This window comes from Tiliqua scincoides, chromosome 3, assembly GCF_035046505.1.
Source record: "Tiliqua scincoides isolate rTilSci1 chromosome 3, rTilSci1.hap2, whole genome shotgun sequence".
Classification (NCBI taxonomy): domain Eukaryota; kingdom Metazoa; phylum Chordata; class Lepidosauria; order Squamata; family Scincidae; genus Tiliqua; species Tiliqua scincoides.
Window position 1 is genome coordinate 92,987,928 of NC_089823.1, and position 18,281 is coordinate 93,006,208.

The following is an 18,281-nucleotide window of genomic DNA, read 5'->3' on the forward strand; positions in this document are numbered from 1 at the left end:
CCCTGATCCTGCACTGGACCCTCCACAGGAGTCCCTCACAGTCCCTGAGAGAGTATATAGGATTGGCGCCTCAGAGCTCAAGCCTTTGCGTGTCTATGCAGAAGTAAGCCCCATTATAGTCAATGGGGCTTACTCCCAGGGAAGTGTGGAGAGGATGGCAGCTTGAGGCTACAGTCTTAGCCACACTTACCTGCGAGTAAGAGTAAGTCCCATGACAGTCAGTGGCTCTTACTCCCAGGTAAGTGTGGCAAAGACTAGCTTCAAGCTGCCACCCTCTCCACACTTCCCTGGGAGTAAGCCCCATTGACTCTAATGGGGCGTACTTCTGAGTAGACACGCGTAGCCTTGACTGTCAGGCACAAGCCTAGAAACTCCCTTCGAACTGAGAGAGCGCGTGCAACTTTGGCTCTGCAAGCCGTGCGCGCTCCCGCCCGACAGTACCTCACCCCCCCCCCTCAGCGTCACGTGTCCCTTCTCACGGGCCGCGCGCACTTCCCCCCTCCCTTGTTCACCGCTGCCCGCTTCCCAGTTCTGCCGCCGCCGTGCTCGTGCACGCGTGCGTCAGTTCGCCTGCGCAGTGGCGGCGTGTGGTGGCCGCAGTGTCCACCGCTCCAGGGGCCAACATGGCGGCGACGGCGGCTGTTGGACGTGTGCTGGTGGGGAGTCGCGCCTGGAGCGCAGCGGTGAGGAGGAGGGGAAGCCTCGGGGGAGGGGGGTCGAAGGGAAGGGAGTGGCTGAGCAGCTGCTTGTGGCGAGGGCTGCCTGGTGAAGCACGTCTTCCGCCCCCCACTGTCCTGCGTGGGGCTTCGACACGGGGGCTGCCTGGTCCAGGTGGCCCAAAGGAACACTTTGGTGTCTTTCTGTGGCCAGTCCCTGTCACTGCGGCCTCCCCCATTGCAGCCAGTCCTCCCCCTGCAGGGCTCAGTCCTCTTCATAAGTGCATGGTGGGCAGAAACAGAAACACCCCCTCCCCAGCTACCTACCTACCACCCACCCAACTACCTGCCTACCACCCACCTACCTACCACCCACCCACCTACCTACCTACCACCCACCTACCTAACATCTCTCCCCCCTGGGACAAGTGTCACTGGCTGCATGTTATGCTTGTAGCTGTTCAAAGCACAGGAGCCCTGTGGGCTCAAGACAGGATTCTCAGGAGGTAATAAAGGGTTTATTTATGTGTCATGTGAGGGTTACAGCCTAGTGTTTCTCAAACAGTAGTACCACTGGTGGTACTTGAGGTGGTGTCTGGTGGCACACGCAGGCCCCCTTGCGCACCTGCTGCCCAACAGCAAGACCAGGAACTCACAACAAACAGCGGTAGGAGGCATGGCTCATTGATTACAGCTCTGAAGCACGCTCTCCAAAAAGCCCTGCTATCCAACCTAAACCTCTTAACAGGTGTTTGTTGCAGTTACATCTGGTCTCCCAACCCAGAAGTAACTAGAGATAATGTCATTGCCTGTTACTTCCAGTGGTACTTTGAATAGGTGGACCACGTGATGTGGTCCATTGAGGGACAAATGTTGAGAAACACTGTTTTAGTCATAACACAGTACAAAATATCTGTAAAGGAGAGAAGACCTTTTACTCAAATGGTTTGAAAAGCCGTATATAAATACTGTAAATAATGATTTATTATTATTATTATTATTATTATTATTATTATTATTATTATTATTATTATTGAATCCACTTGACCCTGATATGAGTGCCTTGGAGTATGGTGGAAGAATTCAGACCTAGGACACAATCCTATGCATGTCTACTCAGAAATAAGTCCTACTGTGTTCAGTGGGGCTTACTGTCAGGATAGGATAGGATTGCAGCCTTCTTGTTTGAAGTATCAGATCTTTTCATTTGGCGCACTTGGATTTTTAGGTGAACTCTTGTTTTCACCAGGATTACTATGGTGGCATAATGAATTGAGTGTGAGACTGAAGGGAAGAGTTGCTTCAGTCTTGCCTCTCACCCCACCCCCATGAAGCTCACTGGGTGATCCTCTCATCTCAGCATAATTTATCTTATATTCTTAGGGTTGCAGAAAAAGGATGATGGTGGTGTGTGTGATCTAAATTTCCTTTCAGGAAGGATAAAGTAAAAATATGAAATAAATGAGATATATTCATAAATAAAATTATTTCATTTCTAGTGATTGAATGGTATCTTACATGCATAATTTTGCAGCTAACTTAAGAGAAATGGCATTTAATATTATTTGAAAAAGTTATACCCTCCTTTTCCCATGCTGAAGCTAATGCCCAACGTGTCTTACAAATGAATACAGAAATGAATAACAAAGAATGGATACATTTAGGAAAAAAAACATTGAAAACTCTGGGTATGATGGGACACCATGCAGAAAGCTATGTAATATTTTATTTTTAATGTTTATGTAACATATGTATATCCCATTGTTCTATTATACGTCTCCAAGGTAGTTTGCAAATATGTTTGAATACTGTTGGTTATAATCTCAGCAAGTGTCTGGCAGACAGAGACTCATTGGAGATTGGGAGCTCCCTGTGGGTCCTCAGGGATTGGGGGTCCTCAAGGACTGCAAATGACTCCTGGGCCAGGGTTTGGGCACCCCTGCTATAGATGTTCTAGCCTAGATCAAAGCAACAGACTCTCATCCTGTGTCTGATGTCTCCATGTAAGGGTCATGCCTTTGGTAATGACCTCCAGAAATGACCTCAGTGGTGGTGGGGAGATAAAGAACAAGTACTCTATAGAAGCTTCTCTGTCTCTTCTCCCTGCCTTCCCCACCCAAGACAATCCAGTCATGGAGCAGATGACAATGCCTTGATTAAGGCAGCTACTGCTATACAGTACTTCCCACAGACTGAATGTATGATGGACAGGAATCCATATCTGTTTATTTAGATTATTTGTGCTCACCATTAACATCCTCTGGCGTGTGCAACAGGCCTGGTGAAGAGACAAGGATATCTTGAATTCATGCTGGGTCAGAGGAAAAAGTAAGGGAGGGAGAAACTGTATTTTTAGTTGCTTCAGACCACAATGGAAATGAGAGCTTATGCGAAGGGATCTGTGCTTCTTTACATCTTTCTTGCCAGTGAGCCCCATCAGGAGTGTTCTCTGTCAGGAATTTTGGGTGACATTAGAGGCGTTGCTAGGTCTTTTGACACCCAGGGCCCATAAATTTTTGTCACTCTATATGACATAATTAATTAATTATTAATTATATAATTAATTAATTCATATTTTTATCCTTCCTCTAAGCAGCTCAGGGTGGTGTACATGGTTCCTCCCCTTATTTTGTCCTCAGAACAACCCTGTGAGGTAGGTGAGACTGAGATATAGTAATAGTCATGACATGAAATGAATAATAATAATGGCCAGAAAATAAATGCAGTGACTATTTTTCCACAAGCAATGGATGAAATTCTGCATCAAATGGTATATAACATGATGGTATTATTCCTAAAAACCATGATTTCCAGAATTTTGGTCACTAGGGTGTCACACACACACACACACACACACACCCCGGATGTCTCATTGACCTGTTCTGAGTTAAGGCAGTGTTTCTCAAACTTTTAACACTGGGACCCACTTTTCAGAATGACAATCTGTCCAGGACCCACCAGCAGTGATGTCATGGCTGGAAGTGACATCATAAAGCAAAATAAATTATAAATAATTAAATTAAAGAAAACAGATAATTAAATAAGGGGAAGCTAACCCTGTTTCACCAAGTGATTTTTTTCTGTAGCCTGCCTGCAGTAACACCCCCCTCCCCCCCAAAAAAAAAATCAGTGAGATTTTCAGGCCTCCCCAGTGCCCACCTTACCAGCTCAAGTCTCTGTTTTATTCTTGGGGAGGTGCTGCCTTCTGGAGCAGTTGTTCAGCTCCACTTTCATCAGATTGGGACCATGCAACTAGCCTTGCCTTCCCCTTTGCCTGACTTGACCAGCAGCCAAGGCACGTTTACTTACTCACAAGTAAACACGACCCTGTGGCTTACTTTCGCTTTCCATAGGGCTCAATACATTTGCCTGCTTGGAGAGAGGGACTTCCTTCTTGGGTGTTTTTTGGGGGCAGCTTTCATTGGATAGGAGCCATTCTGATGTCATTGGATTCCTCTCAGCCTGCCCTTTCCGATGGACTAAGGCACGTTCACCTACTCGCGAGTAAGCACGTGATATGACTTGGTTTCACTTTCCATAGGGCTCCATGCATTTTTTGGTTTCCCGGTTTTTGTCTATAACCTTTGATGGAAAGGAGATAATTTCCTCCGGTTTTTTACATTGCTTTCAGCTGAAAATTCCACATCAAACGGTATATAGCATGATGGGGTTACTCATAACCTCTGCGATGTTAGCGATGTTGGGTAATTTGTGGTGTCGCCCCCCCCAAGGCTGGCAGATGGGGCAAACTGCCCCTCGCTAGCTACGCCACTGGGTGGCAGTGCATTGTTGTTTTCTGACTTTATGTGGTCAGTCAGCTGCTTGCTTATGGAGACCAAAAACAGTCTTGATAAGACTGTAAAGATTGTTGCTTGTTGCAAGACTGTCACCTTGTTTTTCCTTTCTCTATAAGGGTTTCTATCTAAGGTTAAGGATGCAGAAATAGCCAATGGTACAACCTTGGTCGTGCTGCCCACTTTAACGTAGGATGCCTCATGGAGGCTGCGTATGGTGCATTCTTCTTTTTTGAGCCATTTTGGTAGAAAAACCAAGAGTATTTTAACGTATTCTCAAGCATAGGTTTGGCTCCTTCTTACGGTTCAGTTCCAGGGCTCTGAAGATGCAAGGGGAGAATTGTCCTTTGCTGTGTATTTGAGAGATGTTTCAGAAGAGCTGAAGTCCATAGTGATCTACCGGTATATGCTTGTGAAGTTGAGTGGTGATGTCTACTAAAACACTACTAATGGTGACCCCCCACATGATTGCTATTAGAGTCTGTGACTATCTTCAGCCATTTGTCTGAAGAAGAGGGCCTCCATGCTAGCAGGTGTGGATGCTTCAAGGTGTGGACAAGATAACTTCTTAGCCCCTTCCATTTCTGTGAAATAGCATTCTGTGATTCTGCTTTTGCTCACTAAAAGTAAACTTTAATATGACTTTATTTTCAACCTGTTCTGAAAATGTAGAATGCCTCTTTTGTACAACAGTGCTCTGGATTTTTTGTTAATCAACATCATATTAGTTCTGGTTCTGAGAATGCTGGCTTTTAAAAGTCTTGCCTTGGTTTGTCTCTATTTTTTTACTGTTTTGGATCTATAGGCATTGATTGATCTACTGTCACTAGTGCCTTTAAGAAATCTCAGTCTGCTCACCATCCAAATGCAGTGCATTGGATGACTTTTTGTTTTATAATTTGTGGAGCCTTGAAGCCATCTGTGAATCTGTTAGCATATGGAGCACATGATACGGTGAGTAAACTACATTTGTGAATGTATGGAGGGGGAGACTTTTAAAATGTATCCTGCATACTTTGCATCTTGTGAGATTTGCGGTGAAGTGTGTGGCATGAATCTTAGATGTGGAGAGCACTGAGGAGAGTTGTGTGTATTGGTTGGGAATGGAGTCTGTTTCAGGGGGTACTTGATTATCATTTTTTAACTTTTTTGGCCCATGCACAGTGACTGTGTCTTGCAGATCTGTTATGGGGTGATTTGGAGGGGGGCTCTTGAACTATCAGTTTTCAATAGTGTCCGTAATTATGTGCTACTTTCTGTTTCTACGTGTTGTAGTACATCTTCAACAATGAAATTCAGAATTGATAGAAGGAAAAAATTAGGAGTGCTTCTTTCAGTATCTCTACAATTAAAGACATAGTATGCAGAATGGATGATACAGCCATATAAGATTTTCTTGTTCCGGATGAGTTTCCTACCATATCACAGCAGCACCTGTCACACTGAGTAGAAAGTGACCAAAAAGGAATAAGAAACATCACTAGTTATCCTTATTGAGAAAGAGATCATATCATCTCCTGCCAAACCTTCTCTTTGGGTGCATCTCCTGAGCACATTGCTTCTAGCATTGCTTAGAGGGGCAAGCTGCCTAATGAATGAGATGTTGCCTTATTTGAGGGAGAATTTGCATGCAACCATGGAAATACCAAAAGCATGCATGACAGCCCTGTGTCATTGTCTTTTTATTCCTGTGCTTCATTTGAAAATTATAAGAAAAAAATCTTAGGTGCAGAATCGAGGACACTTGCAAAGTGGACCTCTTACAGTGAACAGCGGTTGTCTCCTTAGATAGTGTTTCTGCTGTGTGCCAAGACAGCATTTGCTCTCCATCAACTTCATCCATGTCAGATCAGCCATCTCTATTTGGTAGGTTGCCGCAGGTTACCATGGAGGGTGCAATGAGGAGGAATCTCAGTGGCAATCCATTCACCACATAGTGTTAACCTCTGCCTGTGTGTTTGCAATGAAAATGCTACAATATTATTTTGTTGGATTCTTAGGCATAGCGAGCTCATAGTGAGCCTCACAACAATCTCCTTTAGGCACAGCTTCTCTTTTGGGCACAAGTAAATATTACCAGAACTAGCTTTTGTGGTTTCTGATGAGCTAGTAAGAGTCCTGAAGATCAGTATTTTCCTCCAGTGCACAGCTTGTCAGCAACTTCACACTGTTTGTCTGCCTTGCGAAAGACTTGACTTTCAACAAAAGTCTTAACTTGACGACAAAAACCCTTGACTTCCGACGGGCGGACTTCCCTCAAATGAGGAGGCTGGTTAGAAGGAGGTTGAAAGGGAGGGTAAAAAGAGTCCAATCTCTCCAGAGTCCATGGAGGCTGCTTAAAACAACAGTAATAGAGGCCCAGCAGAGGTGTATACCGCAAAGAAAGAAGGGTTCCACTAAATCCAGGAGGGTGCCCGCATGGCTAACCAGCCAAGTTAGAGAGGCTGTGAAGGGCAAGGAAGCTTCCTTCTGTAAATGGAAGTCTTGCCCTAATGAGAATAAAAAGGAACATAAACTGTGGCAAAAGAAATGTAAGAAGGTGATATGGGAGGCCAAGCGAGACTATGAGGAACGCATGGCCAGCAGCATTAAGGGGTATAATAAAAGCTTCTTCAAATATGTTAGAAGCAGGAAACCTGCCAGATAAGTGGTTGGCCCTCTGGATGGTGAGGGAGGGAAAGGGGAGATAAAAGGAGACTTAGAGATGGCAGAGAAATTAAATGAGTTCTTTGCATCTGTCTTCACGGCAGAAGACCTCGGGCAGATACCGCTGCCCGAACGGCCCCTCCTGACCGAGGAGTTAAGTCAGATAGAGGTTAAAAGAGAAGATGTTTCAGGCCTCATTGATAAATTAAAGATCAATAAGTCTCAGAGCCCTGATGGCATCCACCCAAGAGTTATTAAGGAATTGAAGAATGAAGTTGCAGATCCCTTGACTAAGATATGTAGCTTGTCCCTCAAAATGGCCACGGTGCCAGAAGTTTGGAGGATAGCAAATGTCACGCCTATCTTTAAAAAGGGAAAGAGGGGGGACCCGGGAAACTATAGGCCGGTCAGCCTAACATCTATACTGGGTAAGATGGTGGAATGCCTCATCAAAGATAGGATCTCAAAACACATAGATGTTGCTGAGGGAGAATCAGCATGGCTTCTGTAAGGGTAAGTCTTGCCTCACGAACCTTATATAATTCTTTGAAAAGGTCAACAAGCATGTGGATGTGGGAGAACCCGTGGACATTATATATCTGGACTTTCAGAAGGCGTTCGACACAGTCCCTCACCAAAGGCTACTGAAAAAACTCCACAGTCAGGGAATTAGAGGACAGGTCCTCTCATGGATTGAGAACTGGTTGAAGGCCAGGAAGCAGAGAGTGGGTGTCAATGGGCAATTTTCAGAATGAAGAGAAGTGAAAAGCGGTGTGCCCCAAGGATCTGTCCTGGGACCGGTGCTTTTCAACCTCTTCATAAATGACCTGGAGACAGGGTTGAGCAGTGAGGTTGCAAAGTTTGTGGATGACACCAAACTTTTCCGAGTGGTGAAGATCAGAAGTGATTGTGAGGAGCTCCAGAAGAATCTCTCCAGACTGGCAGAATGGGCAGCAAAATGGCAGATGCACTTCAATGTCAGTAAGTGTAAAGTCATGCACATTGGGGCAAAAAATCAAAACTTTAGATATAGGCTGATGGATTCTGAGCTGTCTGTGACAAATCAGGAGAGAGATCTTGGGGTAGTGGTGGACAGGTCGATGAAAGTGTCGACCCAATGTGCGGCGGCAGTGAAGAAGGCCAATTCTATGCTTGGGATCATTAGGAAAGTTATTGAGAACAAAACGGCTAATATTATAATGCTGTTGTACAAATCGATGGTAAGGCCACACCTGGAGTATTGTGTCCAGTTCTGGTCGCCGCATCTCAAAAAAGACATAGTGGAAATGGAAAAGGTGCAAAAGAGAGCGACTAAGATGATTACGGTGCTGGGGCACCTTCCTTATGAAGAAAGGCTACGGTGTTTGGGCCTCTTCAGCCTAGAAAAGAGGCGCCTGAGGGGGGACATGATTGAGACATACAAAATTATGCAGGGGATGGACAGAGTGGATAGGGAGATGCTCTTTACACTCTCACATAACACCAGAACCAGGGGATATCCACTAAAATTGAGTGTTGGGAGAGTTAGAACAGACAAAAGAAAATATTTCTTTACTCAGCGTGTGGTTGGTCTGTGGAACTCTTTGCCACAGGATGTGGTGATCGCGACTGGCCTGGACACCTTTAAAAGGGGATTGGACAAGTTTCTGGAGGAAAAATCCATTACGGGGTACAAGCCATGATGTATATGCGCAACCTCCTGATTTTAGAAATGGGTTATGTCAGAGTGCCAGATGCAAGGGAGGGCACCAGGATGAGGTCTCTTGTTATCTGGTGTGCTCCTTGGGGCATTTGGTTGGCCACTGTGAGATACAGGAAGCTGGACTAGATGGGCCTATGGCCTGATCCAGTGGGGCTGTTCTTATGTTCTTATGTACTTGTACCACAGAGCACATTTGTAGCCATTTAACAAGGGTCATCAGGAAATGGCTGCTACCACTTGACTTACAATCAGAGTGTGTGATTGTGAACTTTGGTTGAAATGTTGCAGAGGTTGTTGGGGATCTTGGTCCTCATCGTGTGCCAGGCATGGTATACTGCCTATGCCTGGTGGTGAAAGTATTCCGTAATGCAAGAGCACAGATTCTGAAAGCTTGCTAGTAAGTAGTAAAAAAAAAATCGTCATAGAAGACATTTGTTAGAAGTATGTCCACAACCCCATTGACTGAAAAGCTCCATGAAACTGTTATGCTTTGAAATGTAGCAGGAACTACCCAGACAATGGAATTTCATGTTTTGGATACCGTCTAAAGTGTTGAAAGTATAGTTTGAAAACCATGTGTACATTGCAGTTGTAACTGGAGGTTTTGTTAGATCCTCATTGATACCCTATAAGTCTTTAAGAAACAGTGGAGGTGAACCAGAAGAGTAGTCTGCTAAGCAAAATTTTACCACTGCTGGTGCAGATTCAGCACAAAATTAAGTTAAGGCAGAAGATGATGATGACGACGATGTGCCTTGCTTACAAAATGCCAAGTACCCTTAAAAGTAATGAACACCTGAGCAAGTTTACCGATGGTCTGTTCTACAGAATATCTGCTCTCCTTGACCTGCTCTTGAGAGATCTACTAGATAGGGTTGCTGCCTTTGAAATAAGAACAATAAAGGACTAATTTGCTTATGTGTCATTCAATTCTAGTCAAGGTGATGGTATGGATGAGAAAAGAAGCCAAGAGGAGTACAATGAGGACGAGGAGTTTGGGAAACAGACAAGGTTTTGTACTCCAGTTCAGAGACAGGCTGATAAAGACCAGCAAGCTACTGTAATCACAGCAAGTAAAGAACTTCATGCGTATCTGCATGATCCTTGTGTAAAGGTTTGAAAAATATGGCATGAAAAGAGGGACCTATGGCTATACTTGTACAAGGAAGCCATATTTACCTGGATGAAGAGAGGCTGTTTAGCATTGGTGACTTCCCTGCAAGCAAACCTAGAAAAGGCCCCTTTCCAGCTGATGTGGAGAGCCTTCCATTTTTATGAACAGGAGGAAGATACCAAAGGTCTGGTACTCCAGGCTGTTTTCACCCTGTGGTCAAGAGAGGAGAGAAAAATGAATTAGGAAGATGGTGAAGAGCAGGTAGAGAAAGATGATTGAAATGATCTCTTTGAAAGATACTTAAGTCATAATCTATTTTAGTTTTCCAATTATTCGGAGGAAAAAACTGGATATAAATCACTTAAATAATAAATACTCTGGTGAATTCATCCCCCCAAAATCCCAAAACACACAAGTAACTTCTTATAACTTTTTGAAAGATTAAAAGCTCTTTTTTAAAGAAAATCATCAAAACATTGAGGAAGAGTTGGATTACATCTTCCTAAAAGTCATTTGTAAATCCTGCCAGTGTCTTACAATTTCTGGACCTTCTGGCAGGTGAATTTCTGCTTCTGCTGGTGCAGCCATATTTCCTCCCCTTGGGATCAGTGCTTGAAAACACTCATGACAAATGGACGGTTTTGTCTATGTCATGTCTTTATCAGCAGCACACATTTGTGGTTCAGCACGCTTTGGAATGCAGTTTAGAAATGGGTCCTTAGGTGATACTTGTTGCTGGAAGACATTGTCATAACTGCTGTACGTGAGGGTAGTAACTGTTTACAGTCACAAGCAGAAGCATTTGCAGGCTGCAAATTGAGAATGTGCATCCATACTGGTAGGCAAAGCTGTATTACTGTGTCTGCAATTCTGGAAAATGTTTATTAAGAACTTATATTTGGAGATTAAATATGAGCCAGCAAATACTGAAAACTCAGACTATTATACAGAAGTAGACTCCTTATGCTTAGAGTTAGCAACTCTTTAGAGTGGAGCTAGCTATAGTTGAAGGACTATCAATAAGTAGTTGTAAATGGAAGTGAGAATCTTCCCAAGAAATGTATCAAAAGAGACCTGGTAATCATACTTAACATTTTATAGTTAGGCCAGGAACTTGCTGGAAGTTACGTCAGCATTAGTTGTTAGGAGGTCCTTAGTAATAAGCATTCTGATTCTTTACATGGGAATGATACATACAAGTGATGGATGATTATGGCACAGGTGTGTTGTTCCTTCACAGTGCTTATGGTAATATTCCAGGAACTCAGAATGGGAATATTTTCATTCAGTCTTTTGAGATCATTTCCACCTTATTTGTTTTGTTTTTTGATTCTTAAACTTAAGCTACAATCCTAGGCATGCTTTCCAGAGGTTAAGCTCTCTTGAACACAATGGGCCTTTCTTTTGCGACAAAATGCACAGGTTGTGCACATGGTCCTACTTTTCAGTTTCTCCAGATGGTAACTCTTATTTATTTTGCTCTGCAAACTTCTCTGTGAACATTTTTGTTGAGAAGCAGTATACAGTGGGCCCCCCCTTATCCAGAGGCTCAGTATCTGTGAATTTGATTATCTACTGCTGGAGTGCCTCAGAGGACCTCCTGGAAGCAACTTTAAATGGCTTCTCAAAAACTCATATTTACTGCATGAAAGGTTGTCCGCCCATTATGACTTTTTAGAAATGCCCTTATCCACCCCCAAGAAAACAGCAGTAGATAGTTTTACTGAATTGAGTTTGTTAACTTGCTTGGTACTGATGATGGTATGGATCTCTTAACTCATTCATCTGTGCTTTGCAGTATCATAAGGAATTACAGGTCCAGACCGATTATCCCCAGATTTGGAACCCACAGTTCTATCTAACCGTGGGTTCTGAACCTGAAGGTTCAACTGGACCTCTTCCCTCCAAACACATCGTATACTTAGGGCTTTCTGAGGGCTAGGGAAGCCTTCCTGACCCTCAGAAGGCCTACTAAGACCTTCCACAGCTTGAAAACCATGTTGCTGTTTTTGGCCTTCTGGAGGGCTTAGAAAGCCTTCTGAGCGTTGGGGAGGTTTCCCTGGCCCTCTGGATGCAATTGAAGCTCAGCTCTAGGATTGCCTGACTCTTTGCAGGGTACCTCACCCGAAGATTTCATTTCCATGGGTTGTAGCATCTGTGGGGGTTCTGGGAACGGAACCCCTGTGGATACTGAGACACAAAAAGGGAAGGGCAGTCCAATCCTATCCTGTGCTGGAGCAGGCAGGTCAACTGGCTTGCACTGTATCTAGCACATGGTAGGAGTTGACTGCCACGCAACTTGGAGTAAGGGAATTTATTTCCCCTTACCCTGTGTCACAAGGCAGCCATCCCAATGGGGCTACTCGGATGTGTGCCAGTGAAATTCCTGGAGCAGATCCTAGTAGCCAGGTGTAATGCTTGGTTGCTCAGAGTTGGGTCACCTAGCCCAGTCCCATCCACCCCCCAGGCCCAGTCCACCTTCCCCCTGCCCCAAACGTTCCTGTAATTCCCCCCTGCCACCATCCCCAACCCTCCGTGACCGCTGCCCTTGGCTGGCTCAAACTTACTCCTTCACAACAGGTTCCAGTGCAGGGAGTCTGGTGCATGTCCTTGTGTTGGGGGGCCTGCTCTCACAGAGGCACAAACATACCATATATTTGCAATACTCCTGGACCAGTGTAAGGGATTTAGGCCGACTGAGCACAGCATTAGGTTTGCAACCTAAATTCTTTGCTATGTTATTGGAAGATTTTTTTTTCCTTAATTTTAAGCTGTCTTTAGTTCAGTTGCTTCATGCATCTGCCAATAAAAATGGCATCCCTCTAAGTCTTGCCAGAACCCAAGTCTGCATCCTGGCCCTGTTCCTGAAGGCATTTACTTACAAATAACCGAGGCTCACTCAATTCAACCAGACTTGAAAAAAGAATGTGCTTCAAATTGCAGACTATAGAAGTTGGCAGCTAGATGACTCTCTTTAAATTGCTGTTGAGTGTAGCTGCTCAGTAGACCTCCAAGACTGCACCCTTAAATTTCTGGGGTTTTTTTCTTTCCTTTTTTCTTCTCCTTGTGACTTGTTTCTTTCCAGGGAGACAACTCCAGTAATCTGTTTATGGAATAATTAGACTGCTGAGAAGCTTTGTTAATATGAACACAGGACAAATAAAGTAGCATAAAGATGGCTCTTTGCCAGGCTTGAGCCATTACTGCTTTGCCAGTGATTCTTCTGTTCCTTTGGCAGAGTGCTTGATTGAAATTACAGTTGTCTTACCCACTGATTATCTTGCTAAAAGAAAAACAAATCTGTCTAGCCATATCTTATAGTCTTCCACAAAAGCCAGAAGATAACTGTCTCTTGGCCCATTGTTTTGAGCTGGAATTGTATTTGTTAGTAGGCATTGATGGCAATCATACTAAGGTTTTAAGAAGGAGGGAATAAATTGTTCAGCCAAAAATGTCAGCCTCCAAACCAGGGTTTTCAAATGGTCTGTCTTAGTCAATATGTTAACTAATAGAACAAGCTGCTCAAGGGAGGCTTGAATCCTCATTCTCTGAGATCTTAAGAAGTTGTTACACGTTTGTCAAGAGTGGAATGCATGCATTCATTTGGTTTTTGCATGCACCCAGAATTTGGTAATACAGTCACGTTTTTATGCACACTTACTTGAAAGTAAGTCCCACTTAACTCTGTATGACATCTTTCCAAATAAGTGTGCATTGCAGCGGGCTGTTGCTGTGAAATTTGGCCTCCTGGAAATCTTAAGTTTCATATTCTTCTTTTAAATAATTAGCATGAAAAGTCTGAAAATAATCACCATGTGTGTATTAAAGACTTGGGCAGAATTCTAGTAGACTACTCTTCTGTGGCTTGTCATTTCTTTTTACAGCTAATTTTCTCTTGCCTCTACTCCAGTCTTATAATCTCTGTTTCTCAGCCAGCGCTATCCCCACTGACTCATATCTGTCTTTCCTAGTGCCCCATTCTTGCCAAACATTTCCAGGTTTGTGAAAATGTAAGTATTCTAATCACAGGAATGGAAAATTGAAGTGTCCCAAGTCTCTTAAAAATTTGATGCTTGTGCATAGGAAAACAAAGTACTTGTCCAAGTTAGTTCTAGGAGAACATATTGTACTGATCAAGTGTGTAATTTGTCCACTTAGCATAATTTTCTGCAAGTTTTGACTATCCTGATGCAGTTGAAAAGGTGGTTTGGGCATAGAGGTATGTCCTCTCCTAATTGGTCTAGTTGATCCATGGAACGTTTGCTATTCTTAATAAATATTCATCAGCAACAAGGCAGTTATGATTTCTACAGAACACTGATCACAGGAGTGAGAACTACATTGGAATGTTGCTTGCTCTTAGACACATTTTGTGTGTCTTCTGTACTGGAGATCTTGCCAATAAAATGGGTGCTGAGATTTCTTACAGCATTCGTTTCTCACATCAGTTCATTTTGGCTGATGGGACAGTGTAAATCAGTCATGCCTTAAGATTTGAAAGGCACTTATGTTTGCTTTCTCAGTGATAAGTTTTCTTGCTTTGTTGTGAAATCTCTGAATACCAAATTTGTAAGGAAAGAATAACCCCAAATGAAACTCATTTACGGGGGAGGTATCAGGTATTCAGGGAGCAATCCTTTATCTTGCTATAGCACTTATTTGTATTTTGCTTGCTTCTAGAATTTTACTTTTCGAGTGAGGCAATGAAGTGTTACTTAGTTCATATAATCACAAATCCCAGAAGTGAGACCAGCAGTATTTAATATACAGGGTGACCCAAAAGTAGGTGGACAGTAGGTGGAATAAATGTTATCATTTACTGTCGGCCTACTTTTGGGTCACTCTGTATATCTGCTGGATTAGTATAATTCTGAGTGTATTCTCATATGCAGAAATTTAAAAATGGATTACTTTTGAATCCTGCCTTAGAGCTTGGGGTACATCTTTGTCTTAGATACAACAAGATAGTTGTATCTTGTGAACTGGTTAAGACAGAGAGATAATTAACCCCAAATTACCCTGTGAGCTTCATGAGTGGAAATACGAATCCTGGTTTGCCTGATCTAAACCCAGCATTTGATTCACTGTGCCACATTGGCATACTAAACTGTTGAAAAAGTTCCAGAATAATAATGTTTTCATTTCTGCATTATAAGCATGGACAAGCCTTGCTTGTTTTAATAATTGTCCCACTTTTCTTCCATCATGGAACTCAGGGCAGCCATTGCCTGTTTAGGCACCAACCAACCTCCCAGACCTGCTTAACTTCAGCAAGTCTGCTGAATCATATGCCTCCAGACTATATGTATGTTTTGTGTTTTTATTGTCAATCATTTAAAAGCCACTTTGTTTTTCCTCCCTAGACCTTAAGACTAATCTGTACTACTACAACAGCTCATAGAAAAAAAGTTGCCGCTTCAGGACCTGAAAAGTACACAGAAGCTTTTATTAAAAAACAGATTGAAGAGTTCAGCATAGGAAAGAGACATTTAGCCAACATGATGGGAGAAGATCCAGAAACTTTTACCCAAGAGGATATTGATGTAAGTATGGTTGCTCAGTTGGAGAAGTAATTTACTGCAGGGTTTCAGAATTGAAAGCTCTTTGCTTCAGCATGAGCCCCTTAGCTCTCTGTGAATTTTAATCGAACTGTCAGCATATGAGAGAATACTACTATACATAGGAAACATTGCAACTGTGGCTCTGAATAGAGATTCTACCCCTACTACTGTGCGAGGTCAGACAGAACAGTATAGAACTTTATACCAAACCTTGCTAAAGCACAGCAGGCTCTTTTTAAAACTACTAATGGATAATCCCCTTGATCTGAGGTCGTAAGAACCACTATCAAGGTTTATGTAGCATTTGGAAGCATTTACCCGTAATTTGACCTGCTGCGTATTCTTATACTGGGGTCTCACGTATGATACTACAACAGCTAGCATTGCAAGGAACCTTTTTTTTTTTGCCACTTTGTTGCCAATGCCTGGGCTGTAATTCTGTGCCCACTAACTTGGAAGAAAGACCTGACTCACTGGGGCGTAACCTTGGATTCAGTATTCTTAGGATTGAGCTGTTGGTTCAGTTTTGAATTTTGACTTCAGTACTTATTTGGTGTTGAGCAGTTGGTACTTTCTGGAAGTTTCTTTTTAGTCTCTGCAGCTTTAGAAAACTTATTTCTCATCCAGAAATTTTTTAAAAAATTAAAACCATAGAAATTAGCACATCTCCTTTGCACCAACCTATTTTTTCTAATTTTTCTTTTTGTTAGCATTGTTGGTATAGCACTATGTGGTTATTAGCTATGGTACTGTTAACTTCCACATGTAGAAGCAGTGTACCACTGAGGTATAAAGAGGAGGAGATCACCTTCATACCTATCCTTGCATACTTGAAAGTTTCTAGCTGTCCACCATTGAAAACTGAATGCTGGTTTAGCGTTTTGATCTAGTGAGGCAGATCTTCTATTCTTAGTTACCATGTTTCTTTTTCTTTTTGTTTCATATTTTTTTTCTCACTAGCTTTTTTCCCCCCTGCTTCTTTCCAGAAAGGCATGTGATCTTATATAGTCATTTTTCTTTCTGGGATAATGGACAGATTTGTAGTGGAGATCCTTAATCATTGATTAAGGATAATGGGCTGATCATAACTCAGAAGTACAGACATATCTTGGGTTTTTGTCTCGTTAGGGACTAAAGCATGGACAAAAGTAAAAAATGGACAAATGTCAAAGCATAACCTAGTCCAATGTTTCTCAAACTGTGGGTTGTGACCCACTAGGTGGGCCGTGAGCCAATTTCAAGTGGGTCCCCATTCATTTCAATATTTTATTTTTAATATATTAGACTTGATGCCACCATGGTATATGACTGCATCTGATGAACTGTTACAGCTTTGTACTTTTAAAAGGCTACTATGTTTATGCTTTTACCAATGATAGTAAATGGGACTTACTCCTGGGTAAGCGTGGGTAGGATTCCAGCCTAGGATTGGATGTTCCTGCTTGATTATGTCACTTCCAGTCATGACATCATTCCCCGCGGGTCCTGACAGATTCTCATTCTAAAAAGTGGGTCCCGGTGCTAAAAGTTTGAGAACCACTGGCTGAGTCTATTGAGCTGAAAGTGAAACGGAGTCTATTGTGAGTCTATTGAGCTGAAAGTGAAACGGAGCCACACATGTTTCCTTGTAAGTAGGTGACTGTGCCTTTGCTCTTATGGAAGGCCAGGCAAAGAGGACCACAAAGCCACCAGAATCCAATAAATGTGGAGATCAGCAAACACTCCAGAAGTCCCCTTCCTCACAATAAAGAAGACTGAGGCTTGAGGTTTGAGAGACTGTGAAATTTTTTTTTTCATGTAAAGCTCAGTGGTAACCACTAGCCTTGACAATTAAAAAAATGTCCTGGCTTTCCATGCTGGTTTGCATGCAGAAAAGAGAAGCAATTCTGCTGGAATCTCTTCTGCGCAAGCTTTTACCAGGTACGATTATGAAGAGCTGCTGAGAGCAGCCAGGCAGTTGCAAAACTGCCCCTCTGTTCAGGCATATTCAGTCAATGCTGAAGCAATAGATTCCTCCCATTGTGCAGTATTTCTCTGGCCTTCCAGTTAACTCAATTTTTATATCTGATCCCGCTCCTTACCCTTTGAGGAGTTAGATTAAATTGGACGAAATAGGAAAGCTCATGGACAAAATTTGAAATATGGTTGTAAATTGAAATGATTGAAAGAGCAAAGGTACAAAAATCAGAGCATACCTGTATCTCAAATTCAGTGGAACTGAGATCCTGGGGCACATCCCATTCACTTTCCTCCAGGTCTAGGCCACAAATGATTCAGCAACCAGGAAGTGATCTAGCACTTGTCATATTTTGCAGGTAGATGCAAGACCCATTCAATATATGTACAGGCATTTTGAAATTGCTTATGTTCTGGACTTGGTGATCTGCCTGCTGGGATTATTAAAATCAGAACAGTGCACTCTATTATTAGGCATTCTTCAGCCAAAGCTCTCAAAAGTGGTGAACAGTACAAAACTGTATGTGAAAAATAATGAACATTAAACAATAACTAAAACTGAAAGGCAATAAAATTCCAGTACATCACACGTACTGCAACATGGATGAACCCTATCAGTTATGAAGCAGAATAGCAGTTTGAAATAGTGGACAGAAACGCATATCCCATAACCTATCCCTTGTCTGTGCTTTTTTCCTCAAATGGACTTCCTCAGCTACTTCCCTCCTGTAAGAGCGACTTTGGATCATGGGTAGGAGAAAACAAAACTGAGGCACAGCCAAGGGAAGGGTTTAGCATCCCCTCCCCTTCCCTGCAAGAAGTTGTCTGCATTCCATTTATATCTATTCAGTG

The 18,281-nt window shown here is 42.8% G+C and overlaps 1 protein-coding gene across 1 annotated transcript in view; it reads left to right on the forward strand.

The window, feature by feature from the left end:
* The first annotated feature begins 553 nt into the window (after positions 1 to 553).
* MRPS9 (mitochondrial ribosomal protein S9) overlaps positions 554 to 18,281 on the forward strand; it is a 63,021-nt gene continuing 45,293 nt past the window's right edge. Inside the window, exons 1-2 of the mRNA XM_066621126.1 lie at positions 554 to 683; positions 15,276 to 15,455. Coding sequence (XP_066477223.1) covers positions 624 to 683; positions 15,276 to 15,455 — 240 coding nt within the window. The 5' untranslated portion in view covers positions 554 to 623. The remainder of the gene's footprint in view (positions 684 to 15,275; positions 15,456 to 18,281) is intronic.